The following is a 25,460-nucleotide window of genomic DNA, read 5'->3' on the forward strand; positions in this document are numbered from 1 at the left end:
CCTCACATTTTTACCAGCTATTTACATTTTATTGATTACAAATGCATTCCTCAAATTCCGTAATACTATATATACAATACTCTATTAATATATTACTAATGTGTTTAACAAACTGCTTGTTTTCCAAATTACGTACATGTAAAGGTAACAAGTTGAACAGTTTTATTGCATTATATTTAAAATTTTGCTGCGTCTTACATAGTCTGACAGACGGCGTTTCTAAATTATCTTTGTACCTTGTATTATAATCGTGCACGTTAGATCGCAAATTATAACTAGTTTGGTTTTCCTTAATATAAATTAAACTATAATAAATATTTATTGAGGGAACTGTCATGATTCGGTATTCTTTGAAAATATTCCTACAGGACTCAGTATCAGGTACACCTTTAATACAACGTAATGCCTTCTTTTGCCATTTGAATACGTCCTTTGCACCTGCAGAGTTTCCCCCATAGTAAATTACCATACAATAAATGAGAGTGAAAAAGAGCATAATATACTGAAATCATCATTTCCTTACTTACAGACCTTTTTAATTTCCGCAATACGTAAAGAACACGAGCGAGTTTCTTGCATAGTTCCTGAGTGTGAACTGCCCAGTTTAATTTTGTATCTAAATATATGCCTAACAACTTCACATAATTCTGGTTATTCAAGATACACGGTGGTTTATTTAGGTAAAAGAAATGAGTTTCTGTTTTTGTCGTGTTTAATACCAAGATATTTGTTTGGAACCATAGAGAAGAAGCCTTTAACATTTCTTTATTTTTAATGTTTACATTGAGTATGCTATGGTCATTTGTAATAAAAGTAGTGTCATCAGCATAGATTGTTGTTTTATACGGTAGACAACTTGGTAGGTCGTTCATGTACACTAAGAATAAAAATGGGCCTAGTACTGATGAAGTACGTTCCAGTATGTGTACATCATTCACAGCATGAAACATGTCCAGGAGATAATTTCACACTAGTCCCTGTCGAGCACGTCTGGCGTTAACTACCTTGCTGACTCTTGTTTTCAGATCGTTCACACTATCGATTTTGACAGTGTACTATGTCTTCGATAAAACTCCACACATACAATCCAGTGATGTGAGATCGGTGCTTTTTTGGTGGTCAAGAAATGGGTATTTGACGTCTGATTTAAAACTATCATCCAAAGCACGTGAAACTATATAGCAAACCCTGCTATTGTGCTATATATTGTTTGTTTCCTTCGCTTTGATTTCTGGGTAAACAATCAGTTCTAGTATGTCCAGGTATGATATGGATTAGGGTTGTTCGGCGAAAAAAAAAATGGCTCAATGATTTGATTCTTTGTCAGACCACATCAGATGTTGACCTTGGATGAATATCAATGTTCGCGAATGATACATAGTTCTTCACACCGCACTGCCTATTAACACATCCTTCGACATCAGAGAAGCGAATATGAGTTTGGGTACAAAACCTTGCATAGGATAAAAGCTTATCATCCAAAATCTTGCAGGGTGAAGTTTTGCCATAGTGATATCTCCAATGTAGAATGTTTAAAATACCGTTATATGTATATATGATATGGACACGGATAATCTTCTTCCCCTCTCCCCCCACGTTACTAACATCCCATTTTATCTCTACATGACGGACAGGAATTATTCTCAATCCAAACGTACTCAGCACAGAAAACTGCCTTTGTGCAATTTAAAAATAAAAATGAAATCTTTGAGTTTACCGTCCCACGTTATGCCTGTTAGGCTAATGGGGACGATGATTAAAGGAAGTGAATGGAATTGGTGGAATGAGAAAGTGGGAGCAAACGGGAGTACCCGAGAAAACCCACCACAAGCACAATATTGTCGACTACAAGCTTACTTGGCCGGGAATAATTTAAAAATGAGTATTGTAGTAGTCAGAAAATTAATTTCAAATGTTTAGCCGCCTTCAGGTGGTGATGATAGAATGTCGACTTGAATATGGAAGGAAAGCCATATAAAATGCCCCCTTTCCCCCGTGGTCTGAATTTTCGAAAACGCTGGGACATGTTTCCATGAGTTTTATCCTTTGAATTGAATATATTCGTTATGTACTACATTTTTCATAAAATTTGAACGCTCGATGGAATTCGCAGTTTACTCTCACCAATTAATTTAACTGATATAGATCGATTAGTAATATTTCTCCTAATTTGGGTTTACCAGTATATTAAATTATATATCCTTTCATTTTGGACCGTCGATTTTTTCACTTCTTGTGTATAAATTAAACATTTCCGGATTTTTCTTCCTCTTCTATTATTATCATTATTATTATTCTGACCTAAGAAACTTACATGTTGTTATGGCAACTCTCGTCCGTACAAGATTTCAGTCTGCGAATTTTAGCCCAACGAGATTTGGTCCGTTAGGTTTTCAGTGACGAGATTCTAGCCACGACAGATTTTGTCCGTGTAGATAATTGGTATCAACTCTCTGAAGTATGTCCACAGCATATTCACGTCTCCGTGGCTCATCTTCTGATTTTATTTCCTGCAAGAGTTGGATTTTGTACGCATGAAATCAAAAGTTCTCGTGAATCACGTCACATACTGTCGTGGGTGGAACACTAAATGGGTATTGCGGTAAGCAATTGACTTCTATAGACTATGCACATAAGACTATTATTTTCACGGTTTCCTCTAATGTACACGGCCTGCAGATAGAATGTTCCCTCAAATTGAACTAACATCGTATGTTATGCTGATGGCTTCTGATACTGATGCCGAAACTGTCTTTGAACACACTTATTTGTGTTCCGACAGCTGTGACACAAACGGGGTTTTTCATGCACGGTAGTCACTATTCTTGTTCACGAATACACTTTCCCCCAGTAGCACGCCGACGTGGGACCCATATTTGTTCCACATCGGCCAACGTCGGCGTCGTGGGATCTAAACTGGACCACAATAACCCACCAATTTCCCATATGAGATCTTGGTGGGCTTGCCGATGTTAATTTACCGATATGGGTCCCACGTGGGAACTTGCTAGGGTTCCCCATGACAGATTTGCCAATGTCGGTCCCACATGGGATATAAATAGGCTTGCCCACCAAAAAGAAAAAAAGCACGGAAATATGGTAATATTATACAACAGTTCCTTCTCATCTTCTGTGCACATGGATACTTCCTACTGTTGCACTACGTATATAAATAATTTTATAACATTTAGAAGTGGTAATAGAACACGCAAGAAACCCAGATCATGTTGTATTCACACTCCAACATGAAGTGTGAATAGACCGTGATCTGCGTTTCTTATGTGTTCCATTTACACTTCTACATCAAATAAAATCATTTTTATACGTAGTGCAACAGTAAGAAGCATCCACGTTCACGTGACATGCGATGTGTGTTTCAAATGCCCCACATATACACTACGTACAAGGGCACATTATTATTCTTCGAATACCATATAAAAAAAACATTCCTAAATAAAAACATCTAAGTACAAGGGCAAAATTCAACAATGCAATAAAAATAAGGGAGGGAGTACCTAGCGAAAACGCGCACACAATAAGTAGAAGGGCTATATTTTTTAAATCAAGAAATATAAAGCACTGTAAAAGTTAATGCCTAGAATGACCTACCCAGCAGCATACAAGTGCTTACCGGCCAAGTGATGACTTTTTAATATAATATTGAACACAATCTACACAAAAGAATTACTTATTAAGTAGAATAGAAGACTTCAAAGCACCAATATAGAAACAGATCAAAATCGTACACGTGGTACACGATCCACGCATAATTTATCACACCAGCCATTTTCTCCTTCGTCCTCATACTACTGCAGCATGCTGCCACCTACCTGGAGAGCACAAAGGACAAGCTACGTCAATGTACGCAGAACGATAAAAAAAAAATGGCACCTTCACGTAGGCGGAACCTCTGGCCAGAACTGCAGGACATTATAGGGCCACAAGAAAATTCCCGAAAATGCAAATTACCAATAAGTGGAAGTAAACAAGAAAAAAACAAACCGCGTTGCGTTCAGCTCACAAAAACATCTACGAAATGACACAAACCTCTACGGAATAACCCCCAAACCTTTCATTTCCTCCACAAAACCCGCTAGGCAATCACGCTAGACCTGCCACTACTGCATACAACTCTCAAACAGTTGAAGAGCGTTCGCCGTGAAAAAAAAAAAAAACAACAAGGAGTACGATCACAAAGGTGAATACACGTATGTTCTTTTTTATATTCGTATCATTAGCAAAGTTAATGATACTCGCTTTGTTACCCCATTTTCAAGTTCCTAGATCGTCAATGAATAATCCGTAAAAGACAGCACTTCGTGCGTCCTCGGTAACTGACGAGCACTCACGTATACTATTATCGGAAATATTTCCTTTTTCTAATGAATAAATAAGAAACACATGAAATTAACATTTTTGTGGTTCTGTGGCAATTATTTGAAAAAGCGATTTTTCGATTCGGCCTCGATCTGTGTCGAATCGATCCGAGTACGCACGTTGTTCGTCAACTGTCACAGTTTTAAAACCATAACACCGTATGGCGCCACAAGCTGTGCATGTTGATCTGTGGCGGTGCGAAGCGAGGGAAAAAGGAAAAATATGACTGTTGTTTGTTTTGGTTTCTCTTCAATTTGCTGAAATCGTATAAAAAAAATAGAACGGTGTAATTTATTTTTTTTTAAAAAAAAAGAAAACTATATTATTGAAGGTGTGTATTAAAATTAGTGTTTCTTCATTTCTAGAATGTATATTTTATCTTTGATTTGCATGAAGGATGTCGACTATAGATTAAGAGATCCATATGAACTATTCCAAATAAATTTTGGCTTGTTTATAGTCCGCGCTCAGTGCAGCTAATCTGGTACTGGTTTTGTTGTTACAGGTGCGATCATGTGCAGATATCACTGTTATCTTTAATCAAAGGAATACAGGGCAGTTTATTTTAGTTTTTTAGCTCCGTTCTTTTTACAAGGAACATATAGAGCTACATCGATCAACTATGGGAGCTAGAACGAAGATGTGCGTTCAGGGAAGATCTGGGTGGTTCAACATAGATCCCACATAGGTCAACTAGGGAGCTCGAACAACGATGTGGGTATGGGGCAGATCTAAATGGGCCGACATTGATCCCACATAGGCCGGTATTCTTCAACCAAAGATCAAGATCGGTGATGTTAATAAAAGGCAGATCTAGATGGGGCGGCATGGAATAATGTGGGGCCAACATTGATCTGGAAGAACCTACATGGGACCCACATAGATCAACATGGACGCCGATGTCGATCGACATAGATTTGCCGATCTTGGCCAATGTCGGCAAAATGTTTGCCATTCTGCATCGATCCACATCGACACCGACATCGATCCCACCAGCAAATCCCATGTTGATCGACATCGGCCCATCAATTGTGCTACTGGGGTCCATACAGTAAGCGTCATATAGTACCGCGCGAGTTGCTACTTAATTCACAGATGATAACGTATCAACAGTACAACACTTCAGTGATCATTCCAACCTCGACACTCGATGCTCTATACATATTTAAGTTTACGCTTGAGTTCCAAATACGTTCATGACAGGTAGCAGCAAACTATTTGATTTACCAAACAAAAGTGTTTCAATCAACCACCCACGTGCTAGCACACCTGCACACAAGCCAACGAAACCCCAGTACTTTTCTTGAAAACTGTACATATTTATGAGACACGGAAGAAAAAAGACAAAATTGAAACTGGACTAAGTCTCGAATCATACATGGTCCTTTTGGACTAAGAATTATCCCTTAGCTTGAGAGCGTCGTAGACGTTAAATAGAGTATAATAGTAGGAGTTTCTAAGACAAACAGGAATCGACAACCCAACAATAAGCACCTCAGTAAATTACTCTAATATACATCAGTGCTCAACATTTTGAGAACACATAAGGATTGAATAAAACTTTTTACATCTATGAACAAATTAAGAATCTTGAATAATTTGTAACAGCATATACTGAATGTCCCAAAGTAGTGTTACTCTTTCAATGTTAATAATAAAAATAAATGTTGACTTGGTGTATTTAAAACTGCAGTGTTTACGATCAATTGTGACCGTGTAGACATTTTGTTACATTTAAGTACCACCATAACTGAACAGCAGCGACGTAAATATGCTAGTTGTCGCACGGGGCTAGAACTCGACTTAGCGCCCATTTTGCACTCTCCGAATTGGGCGCCTGCGGTACAAGTCCCGTTTGCTTCCCCCCAGTTGCGTTATTGCTCAGCAGATGGCAGGCATTAACTTATCCGAAATGGAATAGACGAGCAATTTGCTTTTCATGGAAGGTAAATAGATTTTCGTGTTACTGCAAAACTGAAAATCGTGTAAGGCGACAGAATTTGATATTACTTCACGTATACCAATTACGAGATTACAAGTTTCAGACGGAAGAAACTGTCATGTGAAGAAAGGATGGCAACAGATGACTGTCATTGACATTCACAAAATTCATTGAGACGTCCGTACAGCAAGTTTCGCGTGAGTCAGTTGAGTCCAGTAGCAAGAACACTATGACAGGAGAAAGACTTTTAGGGGAACTTTCAAACACCTTACATATACCGACATACTGAAAAAAAAAAATAGTGGGCCTGGGGTAAGCTGTAAGTAAAACAAATGTCAATCGTATTTTGGTGTAATCAAAATGAGCCTGTAGAATCCCAGGTTCCTTGACGGTAGATAATAACCCAGGATGAGGTTTCGAATTTCGTTATGTAGATGCTAAGCATGACTTACAGGAATCATCATTTTTACTAAATTGTTTTATGACTTGACAAGGGCAGTTTTAAACTGAATGGTACTGTAAATTACAAAATTATTTGTACTTGTCCAACGAAAATACCACACATTGTGCAAGAAAGATCAGAAAAGTTCCTTGGGTTGCAGTTTATTTACCAGATTGCTTACATAGTAATTCTTTTAAATAAAAGTTACAGCGAGTGAACACTCATCGATGGAACAATCCCGTAAGGTAAATATCGACGAACGCGTATCGCACCTTAAACCAGATCTTCCGATTAAACATAGATACAGTATCTACTTGTGGAAAACTGAAAAGTAGTGTATTCGTCACGAATCCAGAGATAACCAGATGACAGACGTGCAAATTGAACCTATGTGGTTTCACGGGGAGGGAAGCATACATCTGCTACTTGAACTGTTTTATAGTGTTGCAGACTAAGTATTGCTGCTAATAGCGAACATTCTGCCTATCTGCAATTTTACTGTATGATATACGAAAAGAGACATATTTGGTGTTATTAGTATCCTGTTAACAAAGTTAAACCAGTGTAGCACTATTTTGGGACATTATATTTTACTGATAACTACAGAACACGATTCATACTTAGAAAAAATGTGAATTAAGGCAAACTCACCTATTCGAGACAAGGGTGAGCCGAGGGTTTTAGGACGATCTCTAATTGGCATATCTTCATGTACTTTTCCTTCAGTTGTTCCTTCTCTGAGAATTTTTAAAACTGTTCTCAAAGCAGGGTCCACACCTAGTGCATTCAAATCGGATTCTGTCTTTTTAGCTAACATCTTCATAAAAGCCCATTTTTGCTTTACTTCATCTGCTGTTCGCTCTACACCACAGACTTTGGTCACTTTACTCGCGATTTCCTGCCATATTTCCTGTCTGCGAGATCTGGATTCAAACCACGGTACATTCTCACCAAGTAAAATTGCTCGATGATCTCGAACCCCAGAAAGCAATGCGTCAACTTCTTCTTTAGAGAAATTGGCCTTTCTTCGTTTTAGAGAGAAAAGATCACGAATATCCTCTTGTCCCTCCATAATTTATGTACTTAGTACGTTGAAACTGTTCACACACACTAAGAAGTTACTACGTCAGGATCCAACACCAATTAGAAAATAGGACTGCAATTAACCGAAGTCTATTCAGGTACTGAGGTTCGTTAAAGAAAATTATATTAAATAAACTGCCAGAATACAACTGCCAAAATTATGTAGTGAAAAATGCTGAAGCACCATTCTTAATTAATTCTTTGCCAGTACTGACAATCAACTTTAAAGATTGTAATTAAACAAACTATTGTTCTATTCAGAACTTCAAAATGAACAAGAAAGACATGAAGGCCATTTGAGAAGTTCTCTAAAGATATACAGATGGAAATATTTAATGGGACATTCCATGTCAAATCACCAAATTACCAGACTTGACCATCTCAGATTTTTGTAAAAATTGGTGCACACCTTTATCACAGGGGAGATGAAAAAATCCCAAATATTACCTCTCCCCCCTGAAATTGTCCCCATATAGGGTGTTGAAGAATGTCAAAAAATGCATTTTTTCAGTTACTGTGATTATTAAAAATTGTCATAAAATGGTTAATAGGTGCACTACAGACATTACACAAACACCACTGGAAAGCTTAAAAACTGCTCTACAAGTTGTACTATATTAAAAAAAACTGTAAAATAAGAAATAACACTTCAAAAATTCAAATTAAAACTTGAATTTCGCATATGTCCCTGCCAATTTGTTCAAAATTCTCCAGATTGTAGTCTCATATGTGTACTAAAACACCACAAAGTTGCAATTTGGACACTCAATGGGACCCGATTCACAATTCAACATAAACCAAACATTGCACGATATTGACCATGTGAATATCTGGGTTCAGATTGATAACCATTTGCCTGTATATTTACCTGCAGCATCAAAGGAATTTATATTCAATTTCATATGTTTCTTGATGTATTCATTTGAATTTACACAATTATCCACCTTATTTAGAGAGGTATTACGTTTCCGGACAGACCTCAATACAGGTCATTATTCCTGTTAGTCAGTATGGATGTTTCTAAACTTATATTGGTTACATTGATACATGTTATTTTTATTACCTTGTTTCAGGATTGCTATCACAGACATGTGGAAGTACATAATTGAAATAGGAAAAAGAATTTATTGTCTAATTGTTTGTTCTGACAGTTTGTGAAGTTCTTGTGAACAGTGTCACTGCGTTTCATAACACATTTGATACAAATATTGTGAAAGGGAGGAAAATATATCCCTCCCTTTCATAGTAAGTTCTATAACTGGAATCCTGAAACAAAGGAATGAAAATAACATTATAACGTTATCGTTAAATACTTCTCAATCAACCCTCGTATTCGAAGAGGATTTCTTGGAACTGCTGCGCACAGAAACAAAAATTCTTACAAACCGAGATGCTGCGAACTTCTTTGCTCATATATTTCTGTGTGTGTGTATGTGTGTGTGCATCCACCCATCTACTTTCTTCTTCGTGCGACCAAATACGGATAAAAAATTCAACTCAGCTTAACATTCTTCTCCCTCCCACCGAAAGCTGAATTGCGAGGCTAAAAGGCAGCGGTGGACTAGAATATGCATTTTTTTATAATAATTAGTTATTACTTATATTATGTGTTTAAATGTAATTAATATGTTCCCAATAAGATCATATTCAATTAATCAAATTTTATCAGCAAAGAAATAGCTTAAAAACTAAGTGTTGTGTGGGAACTATTTTTTATTCTACTAGTGTATCTATACGCCTTCAGAGCGACTACAAGGCGTAACACGCAGGAAAGGCGCCAGGAGTTTCACCCTGGAAAAGGACAGCTAAACATGTAACTCTTCGACCGTCTCACAAAGTGGCTCATATTTTCTGAATATTGAAACTACTTGTGCAAAAGGTGGAAACAGATACCTCCAGTAAAATTTTAAAATGTTAATAACAAGTGCATATACAAAATAGGATTTAGAAATCATCAGTAACCAGAATAATTAGTGGACAAATTATACTTTTGCTACGTTAAAAGCCGTATAACAATGGAAGAACGTCCAAAGACTCTCCTAAAGGAATTGGTTCTCCAAACAACTGTGGAAGAATACGTATCTTGTCTTCAAGAATTGTTGCGTATTTCAATAAATTAGTGAAATCGTGACATCCGTGCGTCCTTATCGGCATCGTATTCGGGTCCGTTACAACCGGAATCTTGGGCCACTATTTCTCCATGAGAATACATGGTTGTTTGTGTTATACAAATGTGTTTGTGATTTCTTAAAGAATAAAATATATGGCTTGAAAATATTTATTGAGAGTGTTAATCTTCAAATCAAGTGGTAACACGTAATAGTGCAATTGCGCATATGTCATAGTGTTCTTTCTTTTATTTAACAATATAAGTATTGTCGTATATTGCATGCATGTTTTAATATTTCATTTTATTGTAGTCTCAATGCATTTAATGTAGCGCAGCGCAAAGGTACATTGGTTCCTATCTGCAACCATCCGGTGCTAATTTTACCTTTTGTGCTCCTCACGACTTTTCCTTTTGGGGCTATAGGAGACACTTGGAACCATAATAAAATCCATATGAGACTGTTGGTAACAAAAGTTCTAACCCATCTTTTGCATTGCGATTGGCCCGTCAGTAATAGTGAGTACACGATTAAGTCTCTTTATTTATTCAATAGCACCCGAACCTAGAGACGGTGATAGTGTATTGTTTCATCATCGGAACATGAACCCCGATACCATTATAGAATGGCTTATCCCAAATGGGAACACACGGTAATCGAATCACACTGTCATAACATTATCAATGTAGTCAATATAAATTTATACACATTCATACTAACAAGAATAATTACCTCTATTGAGTAATGTTCGAAACCGTAATACCTGACGAAATAGCTCGAAAGGTGAATAATTGTGTAAATTCAAATGAATACATCAAGAAACAAATGAAATTGAATATAAATTCCTTTGATGCTGCAGGTAAATAGCTACAGGCAAATGGTTGTCGATCTGAAACCAGATATTTCTATGGTCAATATCGTGCAATGTTTGGTTTATGTTGAATTTTGAATCGAATCCCATTTAGTGCCCAAAATGCAACTTTTTGGTGTTTTAGTACACATATGAGACTACAATCTGGACAATTTTGAACAAATTCGCAGGGACATATCTATGCGAAATTCAAAATTCAGATTTGAATTTGAATTTTTGAAGTGTTCTTTCTTATTTTACAGGTTTTTTTCAATATAGTACAACTTGTAGAGTAGTCTTTAAGCTTTCCAATGGTGTTTGTTTCATATCTCTAGTGTACATATTAACCATTTTGTGGCAATTTTTAATCACTGTAACTGAAAAAATGCCCCTTTTTGAAATTTTCGAACACCCTGTAAGGGGGCACTTTCAGGAGGAGAGAGGTAATATTTGGAATTTTTTCAACTGTAATAAAGTTGTGCACCAGTTTTTACAAAAATCTAAGATGGTCAGGTCATTTTTTTCATTTCATTGGTTAATTTCGCATGGAATGTCCCTAATGCAAACGAAGTACTTTACTATTATGAGCCATCTTCCGTTATGATACTGCATAACTGTCCTGATCGGTAGGGTTAGGATTTTATTGCGCTATAAATGTGCAGAAACTACAGAATAACAATGTATGTATACCTAAAAACATTTTTAAAATGCTCTAAAATGTTACAAAATACTCGAAAAGGTGCTTGTGAATCATTAAAATAATCTTCATATTGTTTTTATTTTCAGAAATGCGTTTTTTTTTTTTTTAATCGAAGTCCAAGGGGACACGAAAAAGGTTCGAATATCTAAAAGTATGCATTGCTAAATAACAGGGTTGGCTGGTTTAAACCAGCTGGTTAAAAAAAAAAAAAATAACACTAAAAAACGAAAAATGTTCGTAAAACTAAGTGTTCGTAAAATCTTGATGAGCACACATTTGTGGGTTATTATGTTTCACTACTGTATATTATTCCTATTATATTCAGACCTAAATCCCCCATTCATTACTCAGAGAGATTATAATACAAGAGCAACTTCTGTTTTTTTCTGTAAGTTTATGAATGTTTCTTTTGTGATTTTTTATAATTTGTTATTATTGTTATGCAATTGCAATCAAAGAAAAACTTCTAAATACTGTTTAGTTTTAATAATACAGTATTTACTATTGACACACGATTTTCTAGTAAATAAGAATTCGCAATTTCGTTAGAAAAATATGCATAAAACGGGATAAAATCGGAGCATAAAAATTCAAGGTAAGAATGCTATTTTCCTCGGCAATTACAAACAATTACCTTTTATTTCACCTTCATTCCCAATCATCAATCATCATGATATGAGCTTACACATGAGTATATTAAACAATATTTGAGTTTTTAAAAAATAACACTAAGCATTCTCAATGAATAAAAGTATCATTTAAAGAAAAAAACGCACACAGAACATTAATAGAAAAAAAAACTTTAGTGTCCAGTTTACTTATACAATTCGATGTTTTCTAGTGTTAAATTTGTTGCCCACCAATCAGCGTTTCTTTTCTGTGTAAAACAAGGTGACCAGACGTCCCGTTTTAGCCGGGACAGTCCCTTATATTCAACCGTTGTCCCGTTTTTTTCTGATTCTCAAACGAGACGCCTAAATGTCCCGTTTTTAAGCAAACATGACCCAGGTGTCCCGTAATTATTATTCAAAATATAAATGGTCAATGCTAATTCTACACACACTTCCGTATTAACACTCGTTGGGAAGGTTCAGCCGTGAACTTTTGAATTTTCAAATGGGAATTTAGTGTTCGTGGTTCAAGTGAGAATTGAGTGGGAATTCTGAGTTTTCAAGTAGTTAAAAATATTTTTGGGTAGTACTTATGTTAGAAAATCTGTGTTATAGCTCTTACTTGTTTATTTTGTAAATTGAAACACTGCTGAGTCCCAAAATGCAATCTGGAACTCAAATATTAAGCCCCCCCCCCTCCGTCGCCGATTCGCATGCGTCCCGTTTTTGCAAGTAAAAATTCTAGTCACCATGGTGTAACACAAAACAAGTTGTTCTTTTTAAGATTTTCGCTTTCATTCTGCTTCAGATACAAATCGTGTCGCTTCCAGGCTAGTCTAATATTACAAAAATCTATACAATTATTTTTTGACTTGCATCAGAAACGTGGTAACCATGATCTTTAAAATCTTGTGCTCTATCGAAACGTAATTATGGGCATTCTACCGCTTGCTTTGCCGCTCGGAAGTACACGAGGCAAATCTGGAACCATATTCGTTGCAGCGAGAAAACGGACAAACTGAGGGAGGGCCGGCGCCAGACATCCGGCAGTCCGATATTTCATTGTGGTAGACAAATGACGAACTAGTAGCATTTACTCACCGTCAAGTATGCAGAAGAGAGAAATAATGATAATGAATAAATCGTAAAAGCGTCGAAAAATTATCACTTTCGTGGAATATCGAGACTTGTTGCAAATTTCGCTAATTCGACAGAATTTCGCGTTTAATCGCGAGCGTTATATGGCCTAAGAACTAGTGAAAAAATATATATTTTAAATGTACATTTTCACACAAAAGTGATATATTTCGTGTTTTCGCGTGTCACAAAAAAGTATTAATAAAATAGATCGATATGCCGTACTTTTTAAGGCAAACCCCACGAGAGCCATTTATTGAAATCAGAAGTATCTTTAGTACGGTATCTATTTATGTATAAATAGGTCAGAGCCAAAGTGAACTCAAATAATTCCAGGGCTCATAGCGAGTCACTTTTTTTAAAAAAAAAACTAAAAGCTACTTTTATCAAGTTGGCCACCAAAAGTTACATTGTTTAAAAAAAATGTCACTAAAAGTTACTTTTTTGGGAGGTAAAGTGACTTTTTCGTCTGATTTATGTTTTGCATTGGAAGTTTTCTAAGAAAAATATAAAAATAAATGGAAAAGGTCAGAAACCTGTTACTCATTACTCTTCTGAAAGCTTCAGTACTTGCTGCCACATGTGAAACAGCTTTATTCTCACTTCAGCTTTTATTCTTTCTAAAGCACAGTGGATGGTTGGTGGATGCTTAAGCTCTCAAGCTGGGATTGAGAACCCTTCTGTGTCTATTCTTTCTTCTATCATAATAGTCTTTTAGTTTTCTCTCGTAATAGCTAACGCTCCGTTCAACGTCATCAATAACACTGATTTAGGCAGTTACTGCTTTAAACCAGAGTTCCAGGGACACAATTTTCTGGTCGACGAAAAAAATAAAAAAACATCGCTTCATATTTAACATTTTTCTTCATATATGCTTCTAAGTAAAGCTTACAGATTTGTTATGGTTGAATTCAGAACACTCCAAACTACTACTTGTAATATTCAAATGAACCACAAGTGACTTTTCAGGGCATGAAAATTTTGATTGAAACATTTTCCCAGTTTTGTTCAAAGTAGCCCCCATGTTCACAGTAGCCCCATTTGACGGTACTCTGCAAAATCATTATCAAATTATATTCTTACAAGAAGTTATAAATATGCGATAATCATTTTGGACATGAGTGTACATCCAGCATATACTCCTGGGATTTTGTCGTCACAATTTTCTTTGCATTTTGACCGCTTGGATTTAGTCCCGCCCTCGTTACTACAGCCATTTTATACATGAATTCCGATCTACATACCAACAGGGCCGTAACTTATGGGGGGCAGGAGGAGCAACTGCCCTGCCAGGGAAGCTCCTCGTCGTTCCAGGAGGACCCACTTTAAGACAAAATTTTCTTACTCCATGTACGATACGAACATGAAATTGTAAATGAATCATCACACAGGTTCTCTACATTACATAAACAAAACAGCGCACAAAAGGTAAATAAAACAAAATGAGTCGTGGGCCAATTTCAGTAAAAAAAAAAAAAAAAAGTTACATTTAGGGACCCTAGAAGTATATTTATTTGTATGGTTTTGAGATTTGTCAATATTGTCCCCTTAATTAATTTGTCACGTATGAAACGGGCCCAGGGACGTAACTAATTGCCCGCAGACTTTGCCGTGCGGGAGAGCCCACAGGCTCCGGGGTATCATAATGAGTAAGAGAAGGATGGAAGGAAGGGGCCCAAGAATTAAAAAAACAATTTTTCTAGGGGACCTAATACGCGTATTAATGCTTTCTCTCCCAGAAAGAAATCTAAGTTACGTCGCTGCATAGAAACACGCTAGGAGTCAAGCTTTTCGGTGCTGCATTTCCCTAAAAATTTCCTCTTCGCATAGAATTTCCTGTTTCCAAAGATTAGGCAGAACGGGAATTTCCGTTCTGCCTAAAGATGAGATTATTTAAAATATTTTCTACGAAGTCCTGGAGGGCCTTTAGGCAGAACGAGAATGAATCTTTTTAATATTGCACCCCCTTGTTGGGGGGTGTCTGGAATTTATTTCCTGGGGGTGTCCGAAAATTTTATGGGAATATTGGGGGTGTAGATAAATCTGGGGAATGTCCAAGTACAAGTTTATATTAGACACGTCTTACCTAAACGCAGCTAAGACTATCAAAAATTAATATTATATACAGGATGTTTGAAAAAGAAGTCCCTAGTTTTAAGTATAAATTTAATTGGGAAATGAATGAAAACTTACATCAATGAGTACATATCATGAAAGAGAATTCCTTCAAGTTTTGTTTAATGTTGGCAGACTTCAACGTGGGACCTATTTGTGGCCCTGCACACGTCGAGACAATATTCCACTTCTCACCACGTATTCACCAACATTTCGGGTGCAACTGTCCCAACCGCCGCGACGATTCTTTCCCGTATATGATTGGTGTCTGATATTTTCATTGTACACAACCTTTTTTTATGTGGCCCCAAAAGAAAAAGTCCAGTGGGGTTAAGTCAGGGCCAGCCCTGCCTATCCACCTTCCTGGAAACAGAGGAAACTAAACTGAGGAAACAGGAAAAAAACAGCACTGGTGCCGTCTCAAGGTCAAGCAGACCTACCAACTGCAGAGGAGCCAAACTTGGAGAGTTGATGAATCAAACACCACAAACTAGAAAAATGTATGTCACTTTGTACAGATTCTAGGACACATTAAAACTAGGGAGTTCTTTTTCAAACATACTGTATATATATATATATATTAGGCGTCCATCAACTAAAAATTGAGAGGAAACTATTACTTACACCAAATGAGTAAAACTGAAAATTCTAACAAATTAAGCCGAAAATGGAACAACCAGTTGCCAAAAATATGAACAATCGACTTTAGAAAGGTATTAACTTGAAAATGCTCGGACATTGCTGGAGTGGCTCGAAACATTATATACAATAGAAATTACTACATACTCTATTTATATTCACATGTTTACGAACCGCACCATACCTTCACAACAGAATAACAAAGCGTTAAAAATTATTTTCTTATTTATTTATTTAATTACCAGATGCAACTCGAAGGCCATTTTATACTGGATATCTAACAACAACAGCAATGGAAAGGGTTTGGGAAGGTATCGCCAGGGCCTGTTTAGTAGGTACCATCTCGGCATTTGCCTGGTAGGAAGAGGAAAGCCTTGAAAAACCCCAATCAGGATGATCGGCAGCGGGAATCGAAACCACGACCTCCCGAATACGAAGTCAACGCTATACCACTTGAGCTACTTTTGATATTTCTGTAAAATGCCGTATTTATTACAGCTATATTTCATATGCAAACGTGCTTGGTGACAAAATAAGCAGGATGCTATTTCGTTTGCTCACGACCAGGGAAGAAAAGCAACTGAGGAAAATTATTATGTCAGTGCGAGACAGAAGGTGCCGCGATGGAAATCACACTGCTGTATAGGTCTACTAAAACATTTAAAGTTCTGAGGGTGAGAAGAACGAAAGTAAACTACGATATATTCTGTATACGGCATGTTAATACTATGACTGAAAATGTTTATATACTGCATTACAAAGATAAAGCTGGCAACAATGTACTTCGAACCTCAACCTTCCCTCCACAGGGTCAAGGTCCAAGGCCAATCATCTTTAAATCCGACACGCATAATGAATACAGTACGGTTCAGTAACCTGATTATTTAGGTAATACTTATACTTCCTCTATAATTTCTCGATCAGTTTTCGGTAGAATCTACATTTTTTCGAAGTATTTCGAACTTTCGATCTACTTCTCGACCAATGTTTATTACAAACACAGTCCTTTTTTATTCACCACAATGATCGTCTCCCGAAACTTGGTAATATCCAATTCTTATTTATAGCCTATATTCTTCGTGTTATGAATTTCATGACCATACAAATAAACCACTTCCGTTTAAAATAGCACATACAATATGTTTTTAAAAAATTACTCTTGGTAACAATATTATCAATAACAATGAAAAGAAGTGAACAGACGTACGTTAGGGTGGAACGAAAAAAACAAGTTTTGATTTTTAATTTGTAATAGTGTTGAAAAGTTGCCTTTTGGTGTAGATAAGATAAAAATAAAATATGAAAAATATTAGAGCAAGTCTTAAGGTGCCGCAAGGACGATAAAGTTTCATAAAACTGCAATTTTCGCTACATTTTAATTTTTTTAAAAAGAAGTTGTCAAATATTTCTTTTTATTTCTAATACTGTCAAATAATCAATTTTATGTCAAAAAGTCACAAATATATATACCTATATATAATTTTTTTTGGATTGTCTTGAGGTGCCGCAAGAGCGATAAAATTTTGTAAAAACACACTTTAGGAGCTAAATTTAGCGACATTTTTGCCAATAGGAGTTGGCAACAATGTTTTCGGGTGATGACAAGCTCAGATAAGGTGTCAGTCGCTTTGTCGAGTTCAGTTCAGTTGGTGTCTATTGTGTAACAGAGCAACATAGTATATTGTTAGTTTGTGTGCTACTTTAATTTTGTGAGTTAAAATGGCTCAGTCTAAACAAGTGAATACAAGACAAATGTCGGAATGTCCTATTGTTGGAAGATACAGTGAATTTTGTGAAGTTGTACTGTCTACTTACCAAGACAATGAAGTGCCACTGTTTTATTAGACATAACCTGAAAGTTGCATCAGGGAAGGATTCTACTGTAAGTGAAATATGTGAAACTTTACTTCCTAAAATAGAACAAATATGGTTCTTCTATTCCCACTGTTTCTAACCTTAGAATTTCACAAATGATAAAAGTTAATCATGCTAAATATAGGAATTTATTAAGGTCTAAAAGTATAAAAGTATAAAAGGGTCTAAAAGTATAAAAGGATATTGCTGTTTGCAAGTGTCAAAACTTTGATACTTGTAGTTGTGAAAAGAAAGAAAAGCACCCGTTTTAGAACAAGATTTTCTAAAAGATCAACGCTCTACCAGGAAAATGGTTATGAGTAATGTTGATAAAGCTACCTCAAGCGCTTTGAAGAAGAAAAAAGCAAGGCAAAGTAAAGAACTACAGAGAAAAGTTAAGTTTAATCAAGAACGAACACAAAGTACTAGTGTAACAGACACGGTTACTGAGGACATTGACAGCACTGAAGAGCAAAAAAACTAGACTTTTGAAAAACACCTACCAGGTCCTTTAAACCTGAAAAAAGAGAAAAAGATAAGCACTCAAATGCGTATGAAATTGCCATCTGTAGCTTCCATTTGTGATCGTACCGGAATATCAGATAGAGCTGCTGCAGCTATACCTAGTGCTGCTTTACAGGACTTGGGTTTAATCATAGGGGAAGACAAAACCAAAGTAATAGACAGGATGAAAATTATACGAGCAAGATAAATAAATCGAAGAAATGTCATTAATGATAGTCTTTCTTATCAGATAATCGAAAATAGAGGATTGTTTTTTGATGGACGAAAAGACAAATCAACTGTTAAAGTAAAGAAAGGAACTAAGTTATACAAAAAAAGTTATTTTAGAAGAGCACGTTTCACTAATAGAAGAACCAAACTCAAAGTCTTTAGGCCACGTAACACCTAAATCTGCCACTGAAAAGGACATAGCCGAGAGTATACTGGAGTTTCTTGAATATAGAGAACACAACGAACAACTTTTGAACTTTAATGCTATTGGGTGTGATGGAACTGTTATAAATACTGGACATAGTAATGATGTGATTTCATCGACCTTCCTCTTTCGGAGAATATAACAGATCAGAAGTATTTGTTGGATATGTGTATCGCTGTATCAAGTGGAAATTGTTCGCTAGATTTATCTTTAAAAAATTCTGGAAAACTTGCTCACTCCAGGGAGCAAACCGTATGTTTAGATTGTATGTGGCAACTTGAAAATCCAACTGAAAACCTGAAGACTCTAGCTGAGTACATTTTGAAAGTGTATGCACCTGTGTGGTTTAACATTATGTTTAAACCTTCATGCACTTATGGTTCCAAACATTTGTTTCAGCTTATCTCATATTCACGCTATCACTCTGATGATTTCAAAAATGTTCTAGATCCAGTTATTCAAAGAAATGGATAGGCCTACTTTGCTGCTGTAGAAAAAGCTTCTTTTGTCCATGCTATGTGATGAGCACAAAAATGTAAGAGAACTCTGTTTACGACGGGTTTTAAAAGCAAGAACAGAAAATTGAGGCGGAGTCAGGAAGTTTAACCCATTTGGGACCAAATTATTTTTTTTTTTTTTTTATTTCTTTCACTTTAAGAATTCAACTTAGTTTATTATTGCCTAAGTATCACGAAAATATAACATTTTGATTTTTCCTGCGCATCGGATGTGACTTACGCCCTGTCCTATAAATAGGGCGCTGGTCCTTTCTGATATACTAGAAAGGTCATATTTCTAACTAATTGCATTCTATTGCTTGAGTGAAACAATTCAAATTTTTACCGCTAAGTGCTTCAAGGCATTGAGTGATCACGGCAGGTCTATCCAAGCACTAAGTCTTCCTGATTTATTTTTATATATATATATATATATATATATATATATATATATATATATATATATATATATATATATATGCATGCGTGTGTGTTTTGTATTGATGTTTATTTACCAAAATTATACAAAATAAGATATATGACACATAACTAAACATGACGTACAAATACCAGTATTTAGAACACAGTTACGTTTGAAGTTCAGATAATTGCCATTTTGTAATTTCGATCTACCTGTGCTAGTTTGTCACACGTGTTTGGCTTTGATTCAAAGTTTATTTTTCTTTGCCTTATTGGTATTTCACGAAACGCTTTGAAACACAATGTGACATAACACTTTTCAAAGTACGATAATGGTATTCAAGTGCATCTATTGGCGTCTTTACGTCTTCCTTTCCATAATGAAGTAACCACTTCCAGCGAGGCGTACATCATTCAATACATTTGAAGAGGTGACCAAGTTTGATATATATGATAGATATACAGATATGTTGCGTGTAAATGTCAGAAGATCCACATTGAACTGAGTTGGTTTCGTAAACATAATTATGAGTTTACGATCATCATGTTAATAATTTGTGAAAATATCACCCAATGCCACTTCTTGCATCTTATATCAATTCTAAGTTTTTGAAGCAGTCAACACCTCCCATATGGTTATTGTAGGATAACATGAGGCTGACCAATTCTAATATGCTCATGATGTATGTTGTCAGAATTTGTGCCAATTACAACAAGTCAATGTCATTCCATTTGGCAATGAGAACTTACCATCCCAGTCGAATCTGTATCCATATGAACTCCCTGCAAATGTATTTACTCAATTCTTGAATCAGTCAATGGATACTGAGACACACGATTGCTTTGCAGAGTACCGGTTCCTCTGAATCACAATTTACGAAGATGTATTAGCAGATCTCTACTTGCGAAAAAATTCTCAAAATATAGCAGATGACTATTCGGACCATTTACAATATCTAGCATATTGAAAACCACTCTGGAATCTTAAGAAAAATCGTCTTCTCTATCATGATGTATATTGTCGCTAGCACTCTCCTTTATTTTCATATCCTTTCCATAGCAGAGATCAAATTCTTATAACAAGTTTTATTACCGTACAACAGAAAATGATGATTGTTCTTTATATGTACATCATAACGAACTGTTTCCTTCGCTATAGCTATATTGCACTGAGTCACTGTTGAAAATACAAAAGAATAACTCTGTAGGTGGTTTGTTTACAACATTTTTCTTTCAGTTCGCTGAAGTTTCTGTCAGTTTGTACACAAACTTGGGGAAGCTTTGTGTATGATGTGTATTTTTTTATTTTTTTTTTTTTTTAATTTGAACATTATTATTCAGCAATTTTCTACCACTTATTTCTCTACTGTAGTTACACTAAAGCTTAGATGTAAATTACATTCAATTGAGAAAAGTAAAAAATTATAGTTTTTAAGTATTGAACAATGAATGATATGTGTAAAAACGCGAAAAATCAAGGGCGTCAGTCTATCTATACATTCGCTTTTATTACTTAGTAGTATATTGCTTTGGACCAGCGTCCTATTTATATGACACTAATGTTTCAATATCTATAGCACCGAAAGTAATAACAAAACTAAAATAACTTTTTTATAGTCTGATTGCCGCGTACCTATTGCTGCCTAATACATATAAATTAAATGCATTGTTTGTATTAAAAACAAAAAATAACGTTGCCGGAAACATACCCAAATAAAGTAACTTACACAGATAAATTTAAACGTCCGTCTTTTACAGAGGGAAAGGAAAAAAATGTATCAAAAAATTACAGTGCATTATGACAGGTCTCCAATTGCTCCCTGTAATTAGCAGAACACGAAAACGTTATTCTTCTTTTTTATAAAAAATAAAATATCAAGTGTCCTAAAAATAGGACATTGGTCCCAAATGGGTTAAAGTTTCACAGATAAACTTTGACGCAAAAGATTACATTGACATTATCCGATGGGCTGAAAATGACGTAACTGAACCCCCTTGGTAAAACATGTCCCCAGTAACTCCCTTAAAGACTTTATACGGAAGACATCTGAAGCTGAATCAAATAGTAAAGTGGACCCCCTTAACGACTTTCCCCGGCTTCCTTGTCTCACTCAAGCAGTGAAAAGAGTTGTGAAACTGGTGACCGAATCGGCTTAAAATGTCTGTGGTTTATTCGCAAGAGAAGGATATATAAGAACAAAAATTGACTCACGTGAGAACATGCCAAAATTTGATACAAAAAAAGTTTGTGTCAATGAAGTAGAAACAAACATTTTGCAGCTGTAACATTTGTAATCATTAAGGGTATTTTAAACGATAAAAAACGAACTTTCAATGTCTTTATGACATTTTTCCACGTGTATTCTATTAAAAATATATGTAATTTCTTTGACGAGCTTTTATTTTAACTTTATTTACTACTATTTGTAACAACAAAAATAGTCCCCAAAAGTTTCAAAATTAGCAAAAATTCAAACTTTTCCACAATAATGTTTTTAAATTATATCTTGTAATTAAATTGTTTTCCAATCATAATGCTTATATATGTATTTACAACTATCTTTTGTAGCATTATATGTACGAGAAAACCATAAAAAATAATTTACCAAAGTTTATAATTTTTCAATTTTTAATTTCTTTTTACAAATTTTAAGCTCTTTGCGGCACCTCAAGATGTTGTAGTATAACAACCAATTTTTTTTCTTCTTTTTGAACCTAAAAGGCAACTTTTCCCCACTATTACAAAACTTTTAAAAAAAAATAAATAAATAAATAAAACAGGCCATTTTCGTTCCACCCTAACGTACGTATATCTGGGCAGACTACTTGAAAGGTACAATCAGTATTTGCACTATGGAACTGAGGAAAAAATAGAAAAACTTAAGTGCGAATGCCACAGAATTTGTACATAAAATCTCCCGCCTGGGTAGTAAGATCTACTGTGCCCTATCCTCACTTTATGGATTAGGTTGCTTTTAGCGTACTGAGACAGGGTGCGATTTTTTCTGACCTATTTCAGACCAATTTTGAAAACTAGGTGCCACAATAACACAACTCTAATTTGATGCATAACCCTACAAGTTTTAGTTTTGTTACAGTTGCTAGTTAAAAAAAAAAAAAAAAACTGTTTACAATAAGTACAGGTTATTTCTTTAAAATAACAGCTATTGAAAGCATTTATACGAGGGTAACCACAAGTCAAGGCTTTTTTTATTTTTTTTTTTTTTTAACAAATATAGGAACGATGTAAGAAATTCTGAAATATGCAAATGGAAGGTTAGTACAAATCTAAATCTAGATTGCCACTTTACAAGAATCTTGTAGTTGTCATTAAAAAAAAAAAAAAAAAAAATCTTGCAAGGCTACAATATTTCTCCATGTCAACATACTCTTGAAAGGGACATACACAATTTTTTTCATTTTGAAAGGAGTCAAACCATGTTCAACTTTCTGGGTCGTCTTGCTTGCTACCTGCTATCGACCTCCCGCTGACATAATGGAAAACCCAGTTTGCCGCTTCCGAAACGACGGATTCTTTTGGAAGGGGAGGGGAAGCGTACCAAAATAAGTTTTTAATGAGGAGGTTCACTATTTGTGCACTAGAGTGCAATGCTGCATGGGTGGGGATATCTTTCCTGCTTTCAGAAAGTTGTAATGTGTAAACCACCGCCCGCTGGACGGAAGGTTCGCTCGTTGCTGTCATTCACTGTCTGCTCAAAGACCCTTTTTCCTAATGTTTTTCGAAGTTTGTGAAATACCTTCAGAAACTGAACTGAGGCAGAAGTGGTTGAAAGCAATATCAAGCGTTGTTTAGTGCTGTAAGAATGGGGAGTGGAAGCAATGACATGACTGATGCCAGAACAGCCCAAAATGCCATAAAAAGAAATGTTAAGATCTGGATTTATTCTGGCATGCAAATATTGCATGCCAAACAGACTGTGATTCTACCTCAGAATCCATCAATCTGAATTCGAATAATATAATGCCGCCAATATATGAACTACTAGGTTCGTTTCTGGTAATCTTAGAGGAAATTCAGGAGCCAAGAACGCCCCTTTAGGTAAGTCTGGAAACTGCAGTGCAGGCATTGGTTTCAGAATATTTGGTGCACGTAGCTGAGGAAAAAATAGGCTGCACTACATATGTCGAAAATTTTCGGTGCCACCAACTAGAACACCAATTAATGGATGTGAAATGCACTCAGGATAGAGGAGAACTTCGTTATCCCACTTCTCACTTTCTGCGAATTGTAAAAAATATCCACTCATTTGGTGAAGCGGCTTTACCCTATTACAAAAACGTCAGACTGCCTTTTCCAAACTTGAGTCATTATATAGCTCCAGCGTTATGCCAATCAACTGCGTCCAGATGCCCAAAAGATACAACCCACACATCTCAAGTCGTACCTATAGTGTTACATAAATTCGTAAAAATGTGCTCTTACAAACATTGGCAAGAGACAGTCGGAGAAAGTGACACGAATTCGTTTCAGATCAAGACCTCTTCACGGAAAATATTAAAATTGTGATTTGTGAACTTCAGAATGAATTAAAAAAAAAAATATGGAAACAACAGAATATCAAGTGTTCAGTGTTGTTCTTCATATGGGTCTTCTCAAGATCAGAACACGAAATTATAATGATACTCTCGAGTGTAAGTATGTTTCAAATTCTGAAAACATTATAAAATATGTCTATTTAGCAGTGGTGGTTTTAGCAGTAGGCCGAGTGGGCACGGAACTATCCAAAAAATTTGAAAATATATAATTATAAACGCTAAATGATACAATAAAGAGTAAATATATTTTCCACTACTTATATTAATAGCAGATAATTAAACATCAAACACTACTGTACAAGAAATTTTCTACTGGCATTGATAAGTTAAATATGTATATGTATCCATAACCAAGGGAGCGGGTCTACCCAAAATTACAATTCTAAAGCCGCCCCTGCTATTTAGGTATACATTAAACTCTTATGTGAATTTTATGTGAACTTTTGTGTAGATATTGCTTTATATTTGGTATGTGAGTTATAGCATCGTAAGTAGATGAACGCCGAGGCTTATTACCGGTCTGGAACGGCATCGCACGAAGGCATGTAATTTAGTATTTAGTAATTTAGATTTTATTAAAGAAAATAGAAACAAGCACACAAAATAATAAATACTTCGTCAGACGTAGCCTAATAATTTCACAGAAATTTCTTTGAAGTGTACCTTTAAACAAACATTCAAGAAATAACTATACTCAAACATTTAGAGGCCAGAGTTCTGGGGTAGAGATGTGGATCGGGTAAATACCCAGTGGGTAGGTAAATAAAAAATGGGTATTTACCCTTTTTGTATTTACCTACCCAAAAAGTGGGTATTTTACGAAAACTCAATTATTAAGAAATTTTAAGAATAATTAACCATACGGTGACTTTTTTCTGTATTTTATGAATTACTGAAATTGTTACAAGTATTGCACTACGGATATTTTACACCAAAATGCATAACATCCCTTAGTTTTATAGAGATTTTTTCAGTACTTTGTACTGTTGCAGAAATACAAGACCTGGCAACACCACAGCACTGGTTTGAATATCAAAAAGGAAAGATAATCGTTGCAGTTGGTCTCCGCCTTCAATACTAGTCTTGTACTGTGCTCTGACTGTTCTGCAAGATGGGATTGCATCAGTTTCTGTCTAAATTATATTCTTTCACTGTTATTTCAACAGGGGGCGCGGTGGCTCAGTGGCA

The 25,460-nt window shown here is 35.6% G+C and overlaps 1 protein-coding gene across 9 annotated transcripts in view; it reads right to left on the minus strand.

Annotated features, from left to right (window-relative positions):
• LOC145662650 (uncharacterized) overlaps positions 1-25,460 on the minus strand; it is a 293,979-nt gene that overhangs the window by 52,286 nt on the left and 216,233 nt on the right. The window contains exon 1 of one of the 9 annotated variants that reach the window (XM_081728439.1): positions 7,413-7,909. The exons of 7 other annotated variants lie outside the window; for them this stretch is intronic. In XM_081728439.1, the coding sequence (XP_081584565.1) occupies positions 7,413-7,833 (421 nt within the window). In that variant the 5' untranslated portion in view covers positions 7,834-7,909. Of the gene's footprint in view, positions 1-7,412; positions 7,910-25,460 lie in introns of those variants that run through there. One more of the 9 variants, XM_081728441.1, reaches the window with a different exon arrangement.

The sequence above is a fragment of the Thermobia domestica genome, chromosome 10 (assembly GCF_964235325.1).
Source record: "Thermobia domestica chromosome 10, izTheDome1.hap1.1, whole genome shotgun sequence".
NCBI classification, from domain to species: domain Eukaryota; kingdom Metazoa; phylum Arthropoda; class Insecta; order Zygentoma; family Lepismatidae; genus Thermobia; species Thermobia domestica.